The 17590-nt window shown below is 39.0% G+C and overlaps 1 protein-coding gene across 4 annotated transcripts in view; it reads left to right on the top strand.

Moving 5' to 3' along the window:
• LOC114556692 (CUB and sushi domain-containing protein 3) overlaps positions 1-17590 on the top strand; it is a 258762-nt gene that overhangs the window by 26499 nt on the left and 214673 nt on the right. For all 4 annotated transcript variants that reach the window (XM_028579712.1, XM_028579713.1, XM_028579711.1 and 1 more), the window contains exon 4: positions 8723-8917. In XM_028579712.1, the coding sequence (XP_028435513.1) occupies positions 8723-8917 (195 nt within the window). The remainder of the gene's footprint in view (positions 1-8722; positions 8918-17590) is intronic.

Below are 17590 nucleotides of genomic sequence, written 5' to 3'. Positions count from 1 at the left end.
GTATTAATTTAGAAGAAAAATCCATCAGCCAGGAGAAGTAGACACCATTTATTCTTAAGAGAGGGACGTGTGATCACACTTACCTCACCTGATTTCCTGTAGGACTTCCGCTGTTGAGTTATGGAAAGATTAGGTACCTCAATTAAGCAAATTAAACTCATATTTTCCAAATCAACATCCCTCCCCCCAAAGTCGTGAACCTTTTCTGCAACTCCAGAGGTGCATCTGAAATTGCATGGCAGATGGTGATGGGAATTAGTTGAACTAATGGATGTACTGAGTTATCTATGTTAAAGCAGAGCCAGAGTACAGCGGGGAGCTGTCTAAATAGGACCTATCCTTCTGTGACCATCACGCTCACCCCTACTTTTCCCCCCTCTGCTTCTTCATGTGAACTCCATCGCTCATCCATTGTTCTTTCTTTCTCCGTTCCTTCAATATATTTTGAGTTTTTCTAATGTGTTCCTTTCTTTTCCTCCTTGTTTTATCATATTACCTCCTTTCCCACCTTTCTCTTCTTCTCCCTTTCTTTCTACCTCCTGTCCTTCTTTGGCTTGTCTGCTCCTCTCTTCCTTCTTCCTCCAATATCCTTCAGATGTTTCTTTACTTTCAGTCCTATTCCCTTACCTTCTCCTGCATACACAGGCTGACCCTATCCTCTAGCCTTACTCCTCCTCCCTTTTTTATGATGTCCTTTTCCACCCACCTTTACCCCTTCCCCGTCTCCCCACCTGCCCCAGATCTGGCCAGCCCAGGACCTCTCCCCTCTCCATCTGCCCATTTGTGCTCTATGTCCCCTGCTCTGTTTTTCTCCCTCTTCTCTCTCTCTCTCTCTCTCTCTCTCTCTCTCTCTCTCTCTCTCTCTCTCTCTCTCTCTCTCTCTCTCTCTCTGTCTCTCTCTGTCTCCAGTGAGCGGCTTGGTTGAATTAGATCTCGTTCTTCTGCCTCCACCTTTTACCTGTATAATCTTCAACAGGATTTTATGCTGATTTGGATGTTAATCACATTGTGTTTCACATTAGGCACATATATTTCCCATTACTTAATACTGAAAAGTAATAAGTACAGTGGAGAATATTTCCCAATAAGGACAATAGGGGATATTATATCTTTTAATTTATTTTGTGGCTAGTTGTGTAGGAGCCATATTGGTTAAGGATGGTAGCCAAAGCTGTGGTATGGTAATACTATAACATGTACAACTCAGTTTCTTATGACTGTCATTCATTCTTTAATAGCTTGGTGTTACAAGACCGTACACAGCATAAATGTTTAAACAACAATCTAAGTAGTCTGGTATTACTCTACAGACTTCTCCCCAGACGTCCTTGATATGATGGTGCTATCAATTTTAAAACAGTTTATTCCCAACATATTCTATGCAATAATAGCATGTGAATGTAATGCCATATTTTGGATTTGAAATTATGGTGCTACAGTAGTTAACAGTATAATGGTGCAATTCAATAAGAAATGTCAAGAAAGTTACTTGGTATCATTGTTATTATCACCATCATCTGATTGAAAGCCCAACGGCTTGACGATCATCATACGTTATCATTATTTTCAGTCAGAGCCCTTTTTATAACGCATATAAAACGCAAATATATCAATGTACCCATCCCTAATGTATTCATGCATGCATTTACAGTCACCGCTGTATACCTTTTTTCCTTGTTATGCTGATATGGTTAGCTAGGCTACATCTTATGCATGAATATGTATGTGCTGCTCATTCCTATGATTGAAAGTGTGTGATGCTTGTAGTCTCTCAGATATGATTGAATCATGACTGCAATTAACTTTGTAAGTTTGAATCTGCGTGCATACAAAGGACACAGTGAAGGACACAGGAATTGGATTTCTCAATGGCCTGTCAATCTTTTGTCAAGTATGTTGGAATGCAAACCAACTTTCTGTGAATTTTATTACTGATTAGTGCCTACTTTCCTATGATATCACCTCTCTGTCAGTGTGATCCTGCAACCTTAACACTTGGCCTGAAATGGTTGCATTTATTAAGAGGTAGAGTTATGGGGGGGTTTTCTACAACACACGACACCAGCCAAGCAATAGCCACTGGTGCTTGTGGCTTTCCAAGGGATAGAGATAGGCTGCAGCAGTGTACTGTTGGAGGTTGTCTATTTGCAGTGAAAACATTGCCGTGCCTATCTAAAACCTGCCTCAATGTCATTTCAACCTGCCCTTTATTTGGAGGTCTTTGAAAGACAGCTGACCCATAAAACATAATTTCATCTTTTCTCCCTAAATCATTATCATTTTTCCCTATGTGGTCATGCAGATGGTCCACTGAGTTGGAAAATTGTGTGTGTACGTGCATGTATGAGCATGGGTTGTTTACCAGCTACTTTGCCCTGTGATCCAACACGGGCTCAGTCAATACTATTTTTCCCTGCCTGCATGAAAATCCAGTTCCGCAGCCAGACAGGCAGTGTACAGGCAGCTCCTGTGGGGAAAGTGTGCTGCTTGTGTGTTCACAAACACTGCCACTCCGTCAAACTTCCATCTTCTTCAAAGGGCTACAGAGTCATTAGATATACAGGCGAAATAAATAGCTCAGCCCCTGAGAAAACTCGCACCCAACCACCTCATTTACTAGTTCACATAGCTCAGTCGTTTCCACTGTGATGAGGGATAATGCAAGCCACTCTCACTCCCACTGTTTGGGAACGCAACTGTAGGTGAAAATGGTAGTGTTTTGTTGTAATGACAAAATCCCATTACTCTTTTTTTTTTGTCTTTGGAATGTAGCTTTACTATGCCTTGTTATATTTTATATATTGTTGTTCTCTTGTCCTATTAACCCATTTTGGCAAAGATTTATAACACAGCGTTGTTTTCTCATCTTTTTTAGTTTACAGATGGGTCAGAGAGATTTCACTGTGTTAAAGGCCCTCTGCAGCATCATATTTGTTTGTTAAACTTTTTGTTTGTATAGTTTCTCTGCCATCACAAATGCTATGTTGTGTGTATAATGATGTTAAGCACCATATGCACTGTTTTTAAATGGGCTTTACTTTACAGATTGGCTGCTGCTTTGTGAGGTTAAACGCATTTGGCATTGTATTGTCATTGTATGCATTCATTTTTTTCCCTCCTTGAATAGAAGTTTGTACAGGGTTTCATGAGGTTTTGCTCCAGCCTCTGGTGTTGAGGAGCAGCTGTTTTCCCAAGGTTCAGTTATATCAACAATTTATTTAGGGTCCTCCAGACAGCAACTCTTGTTAGCTCAGGGCTAACACTGTATCTAAAACACTTGATTTATTTACAGGGCTCTTCAAACCCTCGTAAAAGTGGAAATCCTGATTCAATATTAAGTGCAGGCTACTATTCAAAGTACTTTTTTCAGTTTAACATCCAGGCATGCAGCTACTGTAACTCCAATAGAGGCACAGAGTTTTATTTTGCCTACAGTGAGAGGCGTTATCCAAACCAACTGCTTCAAATGTCTGCAACGCATCCTTTGAATTAATTCAAGAGCCATGTCTGTCTGAGACATTAGCTATGACTTTCCATACACCAAAGGCCAATGAGTCAGTGCTGCTATAATTACGGCTCTGATGCATTTTTATAACTTTTTAATTAGTGACCTTGGGTGAGAATCTCCAAACATTTACTTGAGCTTGTGCTTTTGTTTCTCTACGTACAGCTTCCAGAAATGAATGATTATAGCAATGCATGTCTAATAGTTACTGAACTGTGAGTCCGTTTGAATGTAATGTGACCAGTGACATGCAAATAAGCTTTAAAATCTGTACTACCTGCTGCACAATTAGTATTTGAGCATGAGCCTTAATTGCATCATTCCCTTCCATAGAAAATTATTAAAGATGGTTACATTTCTTGGAAAATGTGGTGTCGTTCTGTAAAATAATTTATACGTTATCACATTTTTATTTGGCTGAGTGCAATCTGTCCGAGGTCCCAGCAACATCTGGCAGCTGAAATTATAACTGTGTTCAGGGAACACTGGGTATGATTTGTAACTCTCAACAGTGCACAAACTTTTTGATTTTACTCCGTCACATCCAAGTCACAGCAATTTAGTCAAGACACAAGCAGCAGAATGTCTAATGCAAATAATTATTTGGGAAAGAAGTATGGAGACAATTCAAAGAATGTATGTTGACTTATTAGTGCACATATTCACAGAAGAGATTGTACCAATAGTTTACATTGTCTTGCCAGACCCTCATGTTACATTTGTGCTTTCAGTGCAGGAAAAAAGCCAGTAAACTTGGTAAATTAGAGTCACACATGTACACTTCATGTACTGCTGGGTTTTCAATTGCAGTCTCATATTTAACCTATTTCCCTTTGTGGTATTGAAAACAGTGGCGAACATTTACACACCACATTTACTCATTTTACAGAAGTTGCTTCTTGTTTTTATATTATGATATGGAACATTTGGATGTTTAACCTCTAGAGATAAAAGCTTGCAATATATGGATTCAGAATTTTTTTTCAAAGGCTTAAACTTGCACTTGTATAATGGAGATACTATGAAGGGTCAGTGAATGGATTTAGTATGAAAATGATGTGAATCAGATGCGATGGCCTTTGCAGTCACCAGATCTCAACTCTGAAATGAGTCAGAAGAAGTTCTTATCAGATGGTTCGGTAGCTTCAGAAATCTCCCCTCCTCACCTTTCCAACATAGAATTTCTTTTCCGAAACGACAACAGACATTCACACCCACTTCACGCAACAATTGGCCAGGTGTGCTAAGGTGAGAAAGGAGCCACCAAGGTTTGAACCTCTCTCAGCTCTTTTTTTCATTCTTTACACATCTGTTCGTGTTTACAACCAACACTATGAATGCCTTCCAGGAGAGACTGTCTGAAAATGTGTTAGTCTCGCCCCTTCCTATGACGCCCGGCTTTTCACTTCCGCCTTCAAGTGTAGCTGTTTTGAACAGCTATTAACACTCTTGCCTTCCACTTGGTTGGACATGTTGTATGAACTACTGAGAGGGGTGTGCCTGCAGGGCTCCTCTGTAGAGTCGCTTTTGCAAGCTCTCGAGTTCTTTCCCATAGAGACAGTTTGTTAGACAGCGCTGTCCCCCATCATCAAAACCTTCATCCTATCTTTATTAGTGTATTATTTCTGATCTCTCTCTCTCTCTCTCTCTCTCTCTCTCTCTCTCTCTCTCTCTATATATATATATATATATATATATATATATATATATATATATATATATATATATATATATATATATAAAAAAAAAATAAAGTGTGTGTGATGTCTTAATTTATTTTCTCAAATCCCATAACAAACCATTTATCTGATGCTTTTTCCCTACAGTAGAAGAGAAAGAGATTGATACACCAAATACATCAAAACTGAGTGATGGATCAGCTACATTTAACCCACATATTGTACCATAGCAAGCTCATTGGTCTTTGCTCTTTGGTATTCTCTAGTGATCATCACCCTCCTTGAAAGTTAAATGTCCACTGTTGGGAACACTATTGATGTGATGGAAGGCTTTGTGGTCATGGGGAGTTCTGAATAACATCTGGATGCACACAGCACCAGTCCCCTGACCACTTAATTTTCTGTCTTGTTTAGATTTTCTTTTATTCAAATGTTTTCAGCTCAGCAGTGTGCTGCATTTTAATCTGACGTTCTCTGCATCAAACTCTAAAGGATTTATTATGTTTAATATATATATTAAGATTGCCTTTGATGTGCTTAGTCACACTTTGTTGAACTACACAAATTTTATATTTCAAACGAATACATTTAAACTTCACAGGCTCTCCATAACTCCCATGGAGACACTGTTTGTACTGTGTATTTGTTAGGATTATACTGCAGCTTGCAGTTATTGTCTTTAGCCTCATTAATATTCATATAATCCATTTTAATCTAGTTTTTACCTTTTTCTTTATAGATTAAAGTGACCAAATGCAAAGTGGCACATATAATTACATCACAGCACCATGGATTATTTTTGAGAGGTGGACCTTGTCAGTCAACCTCAGATATACCACATAAAGACTGCTATGGACAAATTTTAGCAAACCTTATGTAAATAGTTTACCTGCTTCCAAATGCAAAATAGTTGCTTATGAATGTAAAACTGGATTGCCCCACTTCTCACCCCTGACCTCTGCACTGGTCAATGTCAATCCTGCATGGAATCTCAACTCTGTTTCTCACTCCTTATCCCTACATTGGTCAGGTATCATTAGTGCCGCACTATATACTGTATGGCCTGATTTTCCCTCAGTTGGCACCTCTCTCCCTCAACTCAAATAAGCTGTCAATCATAAATTATCATTCCCTTTTCCACTGAACTTTGTGAGTTACTTGTAGAATGAGGTGTTTCAGCTTGAAATAAAATAATTGCATAGATCATACATAAATAGACAATGAACCCATTATACATATTTTACTCTTCTTCAGACAGATTCATTTGCAGAGGCTTTGGCTAAAATATAGCTGGTATTAAAATGTGAGAATGCGAATGAGAGCCTCAGCTCCCAGTGTTTCAGTTAGCTCTCTCAGTGAAAAGTTGATCTACCTAAAAAAAAAAAATAAAAAGCCACTTGGGGTTTCCTCCTACTTTATTACCGACGCAGTCTTCGTATTTAATTTTCCTCATAAACATAAACAGCCAGCAGTTGATGCTAAGGATTTATATTGTATTCCTTAGAGATCATACGTATGAGGGATGTGTATGTGAGCATCTGGAGTGTAAAGTGGATTAGTAATTTCAAAAATTAGTCTTGGGAATCATTATTAGCAAATGCAGATTCACAGATGTGTGTGTCAATGGAATTAACTTCAAGATCAGGGTCTCAAATATGCTCCTCTTTATCTAGCTTTCCATACAGGAGATCCATCAAACACAGTTTAGGCAAAAGTAAAAATTTCTTTTTATTCCCTGGCTTGCCAGTTGGAATAATTGGCCATAAACAGATGTCAAATATCAACAATAATAATTTAACTTGACTGCATGATCAGTCACAAGCTGTAGGAAAGAAGGAAGATGTGTATTCCTATCAACAAGACAACCCTGGATCTGATCATACTAATTTGGTTCTATTGATCATCACCCACAAATTCAGTTATGTAGTGTTGTTTATCATAAAGCTGACCCAAGTGTATCTTTTAAGATGCACTGACTGTATACAGTATATTCAATAATAACATTACTGTGCTGATTTTATATTGTTTTTAAAGGTGCTGCCTGCACATCAAGCTGAATAGTCAACACTAAGTCAACATGTACCTGCTGAGGCAAAAAGAAGCAGACGATGTGTAATGTCCTGTACTGGGGCTTGAAATCAAATCCTTGCTGATACATTTTGTGCAGGCTGGACATGTGCAGGGGACTTGGACAGAGATTGAGAGTTATGGTGGTCTTATGGAGGAGAGGAATGTAGTGGAAGATTTTGTTCAACCAAAAGAATACACGATGGAATATTCCTCCAGGCCTGTTTATCACAACTTACAGTAGATCTTTATCAAAATTCCTCTTCAGTAGTTTGCAAAGAAATACATTGATCATAAATACTTTGGCTCTGTCAGCGCATGAGCACAATATGATAGTAATTTCTTCTGAATCTGAAATTGCTTTCTAGTGGAAGATGTACAACTTCAATATGCCATCTTCAAAAAGTTATCTGCCAAGGAATATAAAATAATATGAATGCAATTTTGTACAGGTAATATTTTGAATTGTTATGGTTGTTGTTACATGCAGTTCTTTAACATGTTTGTACCATGATTAATGAAGGAGACATTAAATTTGAAAATATGCATTCTTTTAATATACATGCCTACTGTAGATTTTGCAATATAGTTACTTTTTTCCAGAGTTAAAGAAAATGTGTACAGCAAAAATTATTTGTTTTGGAACACAAAGGACAACCCGTAAGTAATATAAAAGAGATCCATGTCAGCAGATGTTTTTGCTGATGACAAAACATTTGATGACAGGTTTCATTGACCGTTATTGATGCACAGTAAAATGTGCCAAAAGTTGGGTGAGCATTCCTATGGAAGCCCAGTATTCATGTTAAATGATTTTTTGGCCTATCCGCAGGCCATCTAGTGGGTATGAGATATAGGTTTTTTTTTGTTTGTTTTTTTGTGATGAGGAATATGTTTTGAGTTCTGTCCCTACTATTAAGCAACTCGGACATTCAGGAAAATACAGGAAAAAATAATTATACTCCGCAGCTGTAGCTTCTTCTTTCATGTCCTCTTGCCATCTTTTTTTACTACCTTGCTGTTTCTTTTCTTTTACATTGTGTCAGTGTACCAGTTTTCTCTGCCCCTTTTTGCAGCTCCCAGGTATATTTGTTATTTAGTGGACTCTTAATCTAAAGAGATGGGTAAAACACCACTGTGATACTTCACCACTCGCTGGGTAGTGCATTTATATCCTATCCCAAGATAATATTAGCTCTTCAGACATAACTAAGCATCTAAGTAGCAATGGCATAAATGTCAGACTTGCGCTGACATTTACCAGCTAGTAAATACTCCTAACACTTAAGTCGAGGTGACTAACAATCTCAAATATCACATGGACATCTTTTAGTTAGCCAGAACTATAAAAATACAACCTTATCGCTTTTTGTACATGACTAGAGACAACATTTAGGAAGCATTCTGCTACATATTTCATACAGCAACACAGTTATTCTTAACAATACTGTCTTCTCTTTCCATTTCCCAGAGCTGAGAAGCAGCTCATGTGGAAACCCAGGAGTTCCACCCAAAGGCATACTGAATGGAACTCAATTCAACGTCGGTGACAAGATCCGCTACCGGTGCGTCACCGGCTACGTCCTGGACGGACATTCGCTCCTCACCTGTGTGACCAATGCAGCTGATGTGTCAGTGTGGGACTTCCCTGTGCCAATCTGCAGAGGTGAGGATATTTTATCAGTGAAAATGAGTTACTAATCTTATTTTTTTTTTTTCAACTCTATTTTAAATTTTCACAACAAATGACATATAACGGAGGCCATGGCAAATGAAACGTAGTCAAAACAGTATGTCAATTCCCCACCCACCCAAAATATCCAACCCAGTTCAGGTCCAAAACAGACGTGGACAGACAACACAGACCCATGCACACAGACAAACGCACACCAGTAAAGAGTTACTAATCATTTTAACTGCATTGATGACTGCTGCCAACATTTACTCCCAGCTGTACAATGTGACTGTAGGGTACCATGGAGAATACATGTTATCTTCACATTTTAGTGTTCCTCTAAGACATTTACAGTGAGCAGGTGATTGGTTTGTTTTGACCTTTTGTAGTTTGATTTCCATGAATTGCTTTATGTTAATTGCTAAGACATGATTGACTGCTTGATGGCTTGTGATTGGATGACTGGTGTACTAAAGTCTGCCACAAGTCTTCATTAGATCTGTAAATTTATTTGCACTCTAATGGGCTGGAATGATTTTATCATGTTGAAGAAGTTGATTAGAGCCTCTATGGCTCAAAAGGTTAATTAAATATGTATTCCTGTAGAGTAAGAAGCTTAAATACATTAATGCTGTTTGCAGGAGCGGTACATCTACTAGATTGTTGCATTGCCACTTGGGCTGTACTTAAATTGCCGACTCAAGATGAGTACAGGATTTGTGCACCTCTTCTTTGGAGGTTTTTTATTTTTTTATTTGTTGAGCGGTTTGCTTCTGCTGTTTTGCTGATGTCACCTCTACTCTCGGACTGCATAGGCTACAAAGCAAGCAATTAAAAACACACCAAGTCTTATTTTTATCTGAAAATGTTGGGCTGTAAAAAATAAATACAACCTCATTTTTAGTCCATTGTGGTTACCCACCAACTCCAAAGCCATTGTACATTATATGGTAGCAACTTGACCATATACCGAAGGAACAGCAGAGAAAAAACTGTTCTCAGGCCACAGTCTAGAGGATGTGAAATTAAAATTAAATTTGTGGAACTGAAAACTGCAGTGTCTACTGTGTGCTTTTTCCCTCTCCTAGTAGGTTAAATATGCTGAGACAGCTGATACACGAATATGGCAAACAGCTATATGTGGTGGACATTTTTTAACCAGTACATTTTCTGTCTACCTCAGGAAAAGTGACCAAACAATAAAATGGGTTGTTTTGACTGTTAACCAGGTTACAAGTGTATGTAAAAGACATATATAATTAGTATCCCCTGGTGAAAATGCTCTAAGTGATGGAGCATTTTACAGGTCAAGCCCTTTGAATGCTCGGTTTTTGTGCTGCTGGACCTTAGCACAGCTTGTGATACGGTGGATCACAATATCTCGCTTGAAAGACTTAAGCACTATGTTGGTATCTCAGGGAGCGCCCTGGATTGGTTCACCTCCTATCTTTCAGATAGAAGTTTTTCTGTGTCACTTGGTCCCTATTGTTCAGAAACTGCTGCCCTTACCTGTGGGGTGCCTCAGGGTTCTGTGTTAGGTCTGATTTTATTTGCATTGTATATGCTTTCCCTGGGACATTATCACTTCTACGCAAATGACATCCAGCTGTACTGTAGGTCTCTTTTAACCTGGAAGAGATTGACAAAGTGTTGGAATTGCTTAAATGTTTGGCTTCCATCAAGGATTGGCTGGCAAACAACTTCCTACAGCTTAATGAAGATAAGACCGAAGTCCTTATTGTTGCTCCGGACACTACAGCTTCCAGGTTATTCAGCTTTTGGGGTCCCTTTCTTCAGCGGTACAGTCCAAACTGAGAAATCTTGGTGTTATATTTGATCATGTGTTTTGATCAACCTATCAAATCACTGACCCGCACAGGTTTCTTTCAATTAAGAAACATTGCCAAACATAGAGATGTTGTTTCGCATTCTGAGCTTGAGATGATCATAGTTTTATATCATTGCTGCTTGATTACGGCAACTCCATTTTCACCTGTCCCAGAAGTCGTCCCAGGACCGTCTAAAACTGGTCCAGAACTCTGCTGCAAGGCTGTTGACCAGGTCCAGCAGGATGTCACAAATCACTCCAATTTTATACTCATTACATTGGTTTCCGATCAACTTCAGCATCCAATTTAAAGTTCTTGTTCTGACTTCTAAAGCTTTGCATGGTTAGGCTCCTGTTTATATCTCGGACCTGCTCCATCCGTCCACTACTAACAGGTCCCTCAGGTTTTCTAACTAGGGATTACTGTAGCTCCCACGCACTCGCTTAAAAACTAAAGGTGATTGTTCCTTTGAATCGGTGGCTTCAAACCTGTGGAACGCCCTTCCTATTGTCTTACGTTCTGCAGTCTCTGTTGAAGCTTTTAAAAAGCAGCTGAAGACACACTTGTTTAAGTGTTGTTTGCTTTTGACTCATGTTTGTAACTTTAGGTTTTTATCTTTTTTTATTGGTTTTTCAATCATTTTTTTCCTTGCTTATTTTCTGTTGGATCTTACTGTATTTTTTATCATGTGAAGCACATTGTGACTTTGTCTGTAAAAGGTGCTATATCAAATAAACGTATTAAATTATTTAAAATGCTGTAGGTTTTTAATTATGCAAATCCTAGCATTTCAGCTAATAACGCACCAAATAGAAATTTAAATAAGCTCTTCAGCCAGAAGTCACAACTTTTTCCACAATATTAATGACTGTTCTCACTTTACATGCACTTGGCAGTTTAGACTACTCAAATATTCCAAAAAGTACAAACCAAAAGATAACATGAAGATGTATGGTATGAGCGTACAGCAAGAGCCAAGATCAGTTTACAGTATTCAAATATTTAAAAAGTTTCAAGAGTCTTCATTGCTTGAGGTGTAATGGATATTCTTCTCTGACACTTGGAGAGCTTCATAATGGTTTTTGCTTCATTTTCTGCTATCCTATTCCAAAATACTGTTGCCCAGGATTTGAACCCTTAAAAAAGCTATAGCATCTTATTCACCCTTTGTGAATAAGATGCTATAGCTTAATGGTAGTTTCACTCTGACAGCTGGTTTATGACGACTGACTAGTGCTCTTCATGCGGTTTATCCCCTGCTGTACTCTGATGAGACCTGTCATAACATTTAAGCAAATAATCCAAGATGTATATGGAAAGGTATTGTGCTGAACTGAGCCTCTTGTAATTTTGTGATGTGTTATGCACAGTACACATCACAGATGCAGGTATTGACTTGAAGTAATGTCATTTTGTCTATAATTTATCAGCATTACAGTACAGGTTCTGTACAGAGGACTGAGTAAGATCATTTGACACGATGGGTTCAACATTCTAAAGCAGTCTGGATACTGTTAGTACTCTCTTACAGAGGCTATTGTGATTTAGACTACGTTTTGGAGCTGCAATCACTGGGAACAGCTTGGTGTAGGCGAGTTAGGTTTAATAAATGTTAGAAGCTTGTCTAAATTTCCATTTGGACATTTCAACAGCCTTTTTTGCTGCATACAAGAGAACTGTTAAGGTGAAGAGATGTAGGTATTTATTACAGTTTGGGTGAACCCTAAACCTGTGATGCACATATTCCAGGTAGTCAAACACCTTCTCCTTTGCTTTTTGCTGTGCCAGCCTCCCAAACCACCAAGAGGTGCTACTGGAGTCTCATTCTTAGCCAGGAAAACCTTTACAGTTCTTTTTAGAGACATGCACCACTTCATACAGTATATCACAAGGAAGAATAAACTAGCATTAGGCAAAAGCTCTTAAGGAGAAGAATTGAAGGCCATAAGCCATGTAATGATAATTTCTTCCAATCTAACAAATGCATCTGCTCTTGTATTTTTATTTATTTTTTTATTTTTTTATTGCTGTATTCTGAAATAGCCTTATTGAACTTTAAGAACTAGGGATGCATGTTCAGCCAAACATCATTATCAGCTGATATTTGCCTTGTTGACTGCGATCGGCATATCGGCAAATAGATTACATTAACCGATGGCAGTGGCCGATATTTATCTGTTGTATTGCATCGATATTCCCTCTTTATTTAAGCAGATGGAATTTTATAGTTTGCTATATTAAAATGGAAAGCAGGAAATATCAGCATGTCTTAATTGAATAAATTAATACATTTTGATGCTGGTGGACTACTAGGTGTAGAGTGTAGTCATCCGAAGAGAGTATATACTAAGAGTCAAAGATCGCCCCTCTCATTTTAATAAACAATCCTACGAAATCCCAAAGCTAGCAATGCAAATTTGCTCATGCCAATTCATTCTACAGTGCAAGGCACAGCAAAAGGAAAATGGCACAGCAAATGTTTGAGAAATGGCAAGCTTGGAGGAAACAAAAAGCACCAGATGGAGGGTTCCTTTCCATTTAAGGATGGTGTTAGCCTATATTGCCACGGGCCAGAAACATCACTCCTTTTCAGGCTTGGGCACTGCTTGAGCCACACTCTCACTTGACTAAATCTAGCCCAGCTCGTGTATGTGGGCAGATGGTCTTTTGATCTTATTTCCTCAGAGATTCTGCCCTTTCTTATCATCATCAATTGTTTCACACTAAACACACCGCAACACAAAATCTCTCCCCACTCCACCGTCCACCCCCCACCATCTCCCAACCGTCTCTTAACCAGTCACCTCCCCTTTGTTTCTATCTCTCTCTCTTTCATCTTTATCCAAGTTCCCTTCTCCATCCTCATCCAACTTTTAAAGTCCGGCTGACAGACAGAGGGATAGAGGAGGAAAAAGAAAAGTGCAGGGAGACATCCAGTGTCATCTTACAATACAAATGCTATGTTTTAAAGCAGGATAATGAAGCGGTAGAACCCAAATTTGACCAATATTAAAGGTCCTATGACATGCTGCTTTTTGGATGCTTTTATATAGGCCAGAATAGGGATGGGCGATATAGACGATATGCAATATAAACGATACAAAATTGGCCTACGATAGAGATTTTAATTATATTGCACTATCACGATAATTCATGTTGATGACGCAATCTACCCGCGAAGTTTAGAGCCACGAGCTGCAACCAGGCTGCAACCGGCTGCAACGCGTCATTGTCATCTTGAGTAAACATGACTAAAAGCGAAACAAGGAGCTGGTGAAAAAGACCGGTGCAACATCTATTATTTGGACTTGGTTTGGATTTAAGCCGCTACAACGGAGCTGTGGTCGAGCCGTACCATATGGAGCCTTTCATCAGCCTGACAATTCACTATATAACGGACTATTGGAATCTTGGAAGCCGGTGTTTGCAGACGTTGTACTTCCCCGCTGAATATACAGCCGTGTGTGTGTGTGCGCGTGTTTGCAGCGGTGGAGTGGGACCAAAATATGTACCGGGACGTTTACGGCCCCTGCCGTACGGGTTGAGCAGAGGCTGCACAGTTTGACTGCCAGGCCGCTGGATGGTGTTGCTAACAACTTGCAATGTATAACTATTATCAGACCGGCCCACCGGGAAAAGTCCCCACTCGTGTGTGTGTGTGTGTGTGTGTGTGTGTGTGTGTGTGTGTGTGTGTGTGTGTGTGTGTGTGTGTGTGTGTGTGTGTGTGTGTGTGTGTGTGTGTGTGTGTGTGTGTGTGTGTACACGCTCAAATGCGTTACATTGGCTGCAGGTAATACGTTTTTATTTAAAGTATCTGTGCATCTTTGCCTAATACTGAAAGTATTTTCAGTACAGTGTCTGTTCCTTAACTAAAGAGACACCAGTTTTTCCTGTTCTCTGCATCTTGGGTGGCATTTAAGAACCAAGGACTTGGTTCTAAGGACTTACTACGTGTAGTGCCTTTTAGAATGGTTTGCACTAAAGAGAAGACACCCAATACTTTAAGCTTTTTCTTTCTCAAAGTCTCTGCAACTAGTGTACTTGAATTTTATTTATCTGCAACATTATGTTGTAAAATTACAGTTTTGAACAATAAATGTTCTCAAAACTACATACTATGTTTCTTTCTCTTTTAAAAAAAAATAAAAAATACATATAGCAGTTTGGTTTTCCTTAGGGTCTATGTAACCTGGTCTGAAATGGTTCTATTATAATTTATATATCGCGATATATATATCGTTATCGCAAGAGGCTGCAATGTATATCGCAATATGGATTTTAGGCCATATCGCCCATCCCTAGGCCAGAATTACAACCACTAGAGCCAGTCCCACAATGAGCTTTCCATAGTATGTGCCATTTCTGTGTCTGTAGCTTTAAATGCTATTGAGGAGGAGAGAGGGGGAGGAAAGGTGGAGGGTGGGGGCGTGGCATTGACCAACTGCCACTTTGCTTGTTTGAAAGCCATGATGTCTCTCTCTTTCTAATGGGTGGGTCAAATTCTCTGGGCGGGCAAAGCAGAGAAAGGGGAGGTAACCTTGCACCTTATGACCTCCATAAGGAGCAAGATTCCAGATCGGCCCATCTGAGCTTTCATTTTCTCAAAGGCAGAGCAGGATACCCTGGGTTCGGTTTACACCTATCGCCATTTCTAGCCACTGGGGGACCATAGGCAGGCTGGGGGAACGCATATTAATGTTAAAAAAAACTCGAAGTGAAATTTTCATGCCATGGGACCTTTTAAAACCAATATTAAACCTCATTATTAAACTGTGGAATTATCAGATGTACTTATATCTGCTGGACAGAGCAACTTTCATTCAATTAAAAGTGGTCACTGTCACTTTTGGTTTTTACCATGGAGGCACAACATGGAAGTCTGTATGGATGAAGTGGTGTAATTTAGTATTTGATTTCCTTAGTTTGACTCATTATGAAACAACCCACACAAAACCATCATGCTTATTTATCTCTATTGAGAAAATCAGAATGCATGGCTTTGAGTGACTGGCAAGGTTATAGGAATCCCATAATATACTGTAGTTACTTTGAAGCCATCATAATTTCAGGTATTATCCCATTTAGATTAACCATAAACGTGTTTATCCTGTGTCAGTCTCGCTTTGAAAGGTGACAATACTGTAGAGCTTGAAAGGTTGACATAATAACGATAGAGAAGTAAGGCGATTAGTGGAGTCAAAAAGACCGAAAGACTCATTTAAAAAAAAACAAAAAAAACAAAAACAAACACGGAATCAACTCACAGCAGAAAGGCAGTGAAATGGAGAATTAATGGCTATTCTAATCGGGAGTTGCTACTGCCCATCCCAGGAGCCTATTTCGATTCCTTCCATCTAAATTGTCTCTGAACGTTCATTAAACCAGGCAGCGAGACCGCAAACAGGGACAGTATGGTAACATGAGAATATTGTCTATTGATGCCCTGTCATTCTTGCTGCCAGCCCTTGTCCAACAGAATAAGAGAATTAGCCCACAGAAAAACCTTGCTCCTTTTAAAACATTTCCATGTCTGTTAATGTGACTGGACTAAACACACAGTTCTCTCTGCAATGCCTTTTCAGCTCTCTGCTAGTCAAATTGAGAATTCAGAAAATGAAAATTGTACTTACCCATGGCAAGATTTTTCAGTCGAAGTGAGAGCCTAGTTGCCCTCCACAGTTAGAATTGATATGAAAATATCTTCACCAATCTACTGCCAGAAATGCTTACATCAACTCCATGAGGATGATAACAGGAAACCATTGTAATAGTGTTTGGAATAGGAATTAAGTTACCAACTTGATCCTGCATATTCAATATTCATTGATTTCAAAAGAGTATATGAGAATCATTTATATAAAACAAAATGACCCAAATCCCTTGCCCATATGTAACATTGATTAGTGCTGTGGTGCCATAATGCTCATTGAATAATCCTCTTCTATTATTATTATTATTATTATTATTATTATTATTATTTTTAAAACCTGAAATTACAGAGCGATGGTCACTATAATAAAACGACTCCCAGCAATATGCATGATTAGGGCTGTCCCAAACGATTAATCTAGGGATTATTTTTTTGATTAGTAGACTAATCTAACGATTACGTTTTCGATTAATCTGACGATTCATTTTTCAATAAGCGATTATTTTCCCATTGCTCAATTATTAAGTGCAGGACATATACCCAGAGATACTTGATGAAGGGCCTGGCCTGAGGATAGTGGCGGGACATACAGTGGGGAGAACAAGTATTTGATACACTGCCGATTTTGCAGGTTTTCCTACTTACAAAGCATGTAGAGGTCTGTAATTTTTTATCATAGGTACACTTCAACTGTGAGACGGAATCTAAAACAAAAATCCAGAAAAAGATTTTTAAATAATTGCATTTTATTGCATGACATAAGTATTTGATCACCTACCAACCAGTAAGAATTATGGCTTTCACAGACCTGTTAGTTTTTCTTTAAGAATCCCTCCTGTTCTCCACTCATTATCTGTATTAACTGCACCTGTTTGAACTTGTTACCTGTATAAAAGACACCTGTCCACACACTCAATCAAACAGACTCCAACCTCTCCACAATGGCCAAGACCAGAGAGCTGTGTAAGGACATTAGGGATAAAATTGTAGACCTGCACAAGGCTGCGGTGGGCTACAGGACAATAGGCAAGCAGCTTGGTGAGAAGGCAACAGCTGTTGGCGCAATTATTAGAAAATGGAAGAAGTTCAAGATGACGGTCAATCTCCCTCAGTCTGGGACTCCATGCAATATCTCACCTCATGGGGCATCAATGATCATGAGGAAGGTGAGGGATCAGCCCAGAA

Source organism: Perca flavescens, chromosome 6, assembly GCF_004354835.1.
Source record: "Perca flavescens isolate YP-PL-M2 chromosome 6, PFLA_1.0, whole genome shotgun sequence".
NCBI classification, from domain to species: domain Eukaryota; kingdom Metazoa; phylum Chordata; class Actinopteri; order Perciformes; family Percidae; genus Perca; species Perca flavescens.
This window is presented reverse-complemented; position numbering and strand designations above follow the sequence as displayed.